This window comes from Eptatretus burgeri, chromosome 12 (genome assembly GCF_056783735.1).
Source record: "Eptatretus burgeri isolate ZD-2024b chromosome 12, Ebu_testis_v1, whole genome shotgun sequence".
NCBI classification, from domain to species: Eukaryota; Metazoa; Chordata; class Myxini; order Myxiniformes; family Myxinidae; genus Eptatretus; species Eptatretus burgeri.
The window spans coordinates 97353955-97359954 of record NC_140972.1 but is presented as its reverse complement, the minus strand read 5'-3'; the positions used below and the strand labels follow the sequence as shown (position 1 = coordinate 97359954).

At 35.9% G+C, this 6000-nt stretch overlaps 1 protein-coding gene across 3 annotated transcripts in view; it reads left to right on the top strand.

Annotated features, from left to right (window-relative positions):
• DGKQ (diacylglycerol kinase theta) overlaps window positions 1-6000 on the top strand; it is a 138556-nt gene that overhangs the window by 91067 nt on the left and 41489 nt on the right. For all 3 annotated transcript variants that reach the window (XM_085849026.1, XM_085849027.1, XM_085849025.1), the window contains exon 15: window positions 590-711. In XM_085849026.1, coding sequence (XP_085705152.1) covers window positions 590-711 — 122 coding nt within the window. The remainder of the gene's footprint in view (window positions 1-589; window positions 712-6000) is intronic.

Genomic DNA, 6000 nt, shown 5'->3' with positions numbered 1-6000 from the left:
TGGGTCATGTAAGGTACTGGTATGATGTAATGTTTTGTGTTCAAACAATTGATTTGGAAAAATGTAAAATATCAGACGTCCAGTGAAGCACTTTGACACGCATGTGACGATTTAGGATTTTTTATGGTGTGCTCTTGGATGCCTGCAGAGAAAATGATGATGGAGTTTGTCTGTTTGATACTCGAAGTCATAAAGTGTTTGTATAAAAGGTTATACAGCAAATACTTATTCCAGATAATCAACTCCATTTTATTACAATCCCCATCTGATCACTTCTCCCTCCCCCACCTCCTCCCCTTTGTGGCCATTCTCTCGTCGTGCCCTCCATCGTCCTGTCTCGCCCCACATCTCTTCCAGAGCGTCCCCATCCATTTTCTCCCTTCCATGCCTTCATCGTCGTCATTCATTAGCTTCACTTTGATATCACATATTGATTAATGTTATTGGACCATCTTGTCTTTCTCAAGGAGGTTTAATCCATATCTTCCCAGAGGTTGTTGAATTGATCATTTAGATCCCACACCCTTGTGAGTGGTACTTTATCACATTGCCCTTTTGGTGAGAAATTGCTCTTTTCCTTCTCTTGTAGGAGCACTGCCAATCAGTTTTAATTCTACAGAAGAGGCCAAACAGGTTTTCTCGAATCTCAGGGACAGTGTGATCACTGTGGATGGTCGGCAACTTCAGGTGGTGATCCTACCTTCGATTGAGGTATCCATTGCAGTGAACAATTTGGGCATCACCTTACATTTACATGTTTCTATGTATCAATGGGTTTATAATCTGGGTATTAATGAGTTTATTATCTGGGTGTTAATGGGTGTATAATCTAGGTATTAATATGTTTTTAATTTGGGTATTAATAGGTTTATAATCTGGGTATTAATGGGTGTACAATCTGGGTATTAATGGGTTTATAATCTGGGTATTAATAGGTTTATAATCTGGGCGTTAATGGGTTTATAATCTGGGTAGTAATGGGTTTATAATCTGGTTATTAATGGGTTTATAATCTGGGTATTAATAGGTTTATAATCTAGGTATTAATGGGTGTACAATCTGGGTATTAATGGATTTATAATCTGGGTATTAATTGTTTTATAATCTGGGTATTAATGGGTGTACAATCTGGGTATTAATGGGCTTATAATGTGGGTATTAATTGTTTTATAATCTGGGTATTAATGGGTTTACATTCTGGGTGTTATTGGGTGTATAATCTGAGTATTGATGGGTGTATAATCTGAGTATTAATGGGTTTATAATCTGGGTATTCATGGGTTTATAATGTGGGTATTCATTGGTATATAATCTGGATATTAATGAGTTTATAATCTGGGTGTTAATGAGTTTATAATCTGGGTATCAATGGGTTTACATTCTGTGTGTTAATGGGTATATAATCTGGGTATTAATGGGTATATAATATGTGTATTAATGAGTTTATAATCTGGGTGTTAATGAGTTTATAATCTGGATGTTACTGGGTGTATAATCTGGGTATTAATGGGTGTATAATGAGGGTGTTAATGGGTATATAATCTGGGTATTAATGAGTTTATAATCTGAGTGGTACTGGGTGTATAATCTGGGTGTTAATGGGTGTATAATCTGGGTATTAATAGGTTTATAATCTGGGTATTAATGAGTTTATAATCTGGGTATTAATGGGTATATAATCTGGGTATTAATGGGTTTATAATCTGAGTTGTACTGGGTGTATAATCTGGGTGTTAATGGGTGTATAATCTGGGTATTAATAGGTTTATAATCTGGGTATTAATGAGTTTATAATCTGGGTATCAATGGGTATATAATCTGGGTATTAATGATTTATAATTTGAGTGGTACTGGGTGTTAATGGGTGTATAATCTGGGTATTAATAGGTTTATAATCTGGGTATTAATGAGTTTATAATCTGGGTATTAATGAGTTTATAATCTGGGTATTAATGGGTTTATAGTCTGGGTATTAATGAGTTTATAATCTGGGTCTTAATGGGTTTATAGTCTGAGTCAAACCTCACTCCATTACCCACAATTATATTGTGCCCTTGGATATTACAAGTGGATTAGCTTAAAATTTCACATACTCTTGCTTGTTCATATATAATTAATAATAAATCATACGTGTAAAGAATGTTGGCCTGTTAATTTTTTTTATTTTGGAGTGGGGGGAGGAGGGGGGCGTTAACATAGTCCAAGCTCGTGTAAAAGCTAGTACACTGAACGGATCAGGACATAACAGACAAAAACAGGATGCAAATCATGCATGAATGGGGTGGACAATGTGGATACAGAGGATGCATTGGGTGGATGAGATGGATGCAGGAGGAAACTCCAAGGAGGGAAAACTGGAAATTTGGAAGGAGGGATTTGGGTAGCAGTAACGAGGTCAGAAAATATCATTGTTTTGGATTGGGGACGATCTGAGATGGTGGTGAACAGCATCTGCCTTCAAGACCTGGAGGTTAGAATGAGATTGAAGAGGATGTGAAAGTTGATGGAAGGATGTGGACATGAGATTGAAGAGGATGTGGAAGATGATGTACGTGTTCTCATCGAAATCTCTTGTTCATGATGTCGGGAGCCCAAGGTCACCTCTCATATTCTTTCTATACCTTTGTCCGTTGTCTATGATCCTTGTAATATGTGTTAAATTCTATTGATGTCTACTAATGATTTTATCCTGCATGTTATTTGTGTACAAGCTCCACAATGAGCCTTTGATTTCTGTGAAATTTGAAAATGTGAAGTCGGGACTCAACAGGAGAAGCATATTGCCTATTATTCATCTACCACGAGGCCTCCCCCCACCTCTTGTTTATTCATAAAGGATAGGGTTTCAGGCCACCCTCTGTTAAATTCAGATTTCCAATGCCTGTAATACCTGGAGTGAAAATGGATCATTGTTATTCCATTATTTTTCATATTTCTTCGATAGATGGCATCAAAGAGCTACTGGTGGCCTTTTCCTCGTATTTTCCTACCTGTAAGATGCTGCGAAACACACACAGCCCTCCATTTTGACACTCTCTGGGTGTTTTTGGTGCTCCAATTCTGTTGGACATTGAGTCATAACATGGGATGTCTGTCCCTAGTCCTTACTAAGGGGCTCGTTATGTTCTTGCCTTGTAGTGAGTGATAAGCCATCGTTGATGAAACCTACATTGTCGACATGAAAGCTTCGTTATTGTTCCAGACAATGGTAATTGTAGAAAAAGTGTGGATGGCATTTAACTCCAACTATTGTGTCATTTAGTTAGAGTTTATTTAGTTTTTGTTGATAATTCATTTGCATTATAATGTTTTTTTTTCATTGTTTGTAATAACAATGAAATTGCTCGGTCATGTTTGTCTATGTGCTGGTTAAAACCGACTATTGTACTTATTATAGTTGTGTTATTTAAACTAGAGTTGTTGTTTGAAGTTTAGGAGTATTGGTTTACTCAATCTTGAAATTATCTTCACCAAACATGCATATTTTCCCACAACGCAAAGGATCATGTAGTTTTGGAAGGTATGCTGCAGGTGTTAAAGCTCAGTGGTATTCAAGCTCTTAAGAGGAAAAGATCTCGCTGACCTTCAACGTGGAATGGTTATTGGGTGTCAGAGGTTCGTGATACTTCCATCACTTTGGGCCTTTCTTTGCAAGTTACCTGTCGATAATGGTGTGCTTGGGAAATAGAAGCAAACAGAACCTCGACTTGGTAATAAGCAAACAAACAAACAGACAAAGATGTCATGCATAGCACTGCACTTGCAAAATACAAATAAACAATAGTTGCCATGGAAACAGCAATTTGGTAATTTGTACAATTTGACCTATCAAGTGTTTTACATGATGGAATGTTATGCATAACAAATCTGGTTGATACATTTTTTAAAATTGTGACCCAACAGGTGTTTTACATGTTTTGGATGGCATTGACCTTGACCTTTGACTAAGTTTGATGAAATTTCCTCACATATAGTACTTCACATACGAACACAGCTTTTAAATTTGATTGATTGAAACATTTTTGACGCATAGTAAAAAATAAATTCAAACAGTCCCTTTTGATTATAATGGGTGAAAGCGTTTTCAGGGAAACCGTTCACATTTCCAAAAGGCTAAATTGATCGTTATGATTTTCAATATGAACCAGGTCTGTAAGAAAATATGCAAATCCTGTTCAAATTTTAAGTCAATTGGATGAAAATTGCTGATTTTACCTTGATTATTGACCCTTTGAGCTTTTGACGTCAAAAACAATATGCTTCTCGGTTTTGATTGGTGAACCAATTAAGTGACCCAATACGCAATTTCTGTTCAACCTAACAGAGTACAGACTCTAATTACTTGCTTACCTACCTAACAGAGTAACAGAGTACAACCTAACAGAGACTGCAGATTGCACATTACTTGCTGACAAAAGTATAGCCTGTGTATTGCAAGAAGACTCTATAGATGTTTGTGTGGTGTGCGTCTAAAGGGGTCTGTAAGGTGTCAAAGGAAAGAAAAGGTCTATCGGGTATGTGGTCTGTCGGGATATGAGGTGTGTCAAGTGTTTAGAGGGGGTTTAAATAATCTGATGCTGTCTAAAGGGTCCAGTTGGTCCAAGGGGGTCTAAAGGGTGTAAGGTGTCTAGAGTATCAAAAGAAGGTCTAATGGGTCTACAAGGTCAACAAGGTGTAAGGGTGAAGGGGTCTAAGTGGTGTAAATGTCTTGAAGGGTCTGAAAGGGTCGAAATGGAGCTTAAAGGTCTAAATGGATCTGAAGTGGCTCATGGGTCAAAGCAGTCTTAAGGGGTCTGAAGGGTCTTAAATGATCTAAAATGTCTTCAGAGGTGTAAATGGGATAACTGCCTTAAACATATGTTGCAATAATACAAAATAGATGCACTCGTGTTCAAACAGTACGTAATTAATAGACATACTCACATTCAAACAGTATGTAATTAATCAGCGTACTCACATTCAAACAGTATGTAATTAATAGATGTACTCACATTCAAACAGCGTACTCACATTCAAACAGTATGTAATTAATCAGTGTACTCTCATTCAAACAGTATGTAATCAATAGATGTACTGACATTCAAACAGTATGTAATTAATAGACGTTCTCACATTCAAACAGTATGTAATTAATAGACGTTCTCACATTCAAACAGTATGTAATTAATAGACGTTCTCACATTCAAACAGTATGTAATTAATAGACGTTCTCACATTCAAACAGTATGTAATTAATAGACGTACTCACATTCAAACAGTATGTAATTAATAGATGTACTCACATTCAAACAGCGTACTCACATTCAAACAGTATGTAATTAATCAGCGTACTCACATTCAAACAGTATGTAATTAATAGATGTACTCACATTCAAACAGCGTACTCACATTCAAACAGTATGTAATTAATCAGCGTACTCTCATTCAAACAGTATGTAATCAATAGATGTACTGACATTCAAACAGTGTACTCACATTCAAACAGTATGTAATTAATAGACGTTCTCACATTCAAACAGTATGTAATTAATAGACGTTCTCACATTCAAACAGTATGTAATTAATCAGCGTACTCACATTCAAACAGTATGTAATTAATAGATGTACTCACATTCAAACAGCGTACTCACATTCAAACAGTATGTAATTAATCAGCGTACTCTCATTCAAACAGTATGTAATCAATAGATGTACTGACATTCAAACAGTGTACTCACATTCAAACAGTATGTAATTAATAGGCGTTCTCACATTCAAACAGTATGTAATTAATAGACGTTCTCACATTCAAACAGTATGTAATTAATAGACGTACTCACATTCAAACAGTACGAAATTAATAGACGTACTCGCATTCAAACAGTATGTAATTAATAGACGTACTCTCATTCAAACAGTATGTAATTAAGAGACTTACATTCAAACATTATGTAATTAATAGACTTACTCACATTCAAACAGTATGTAATTAATAGACTTACTCACATTCAAACAGTATGT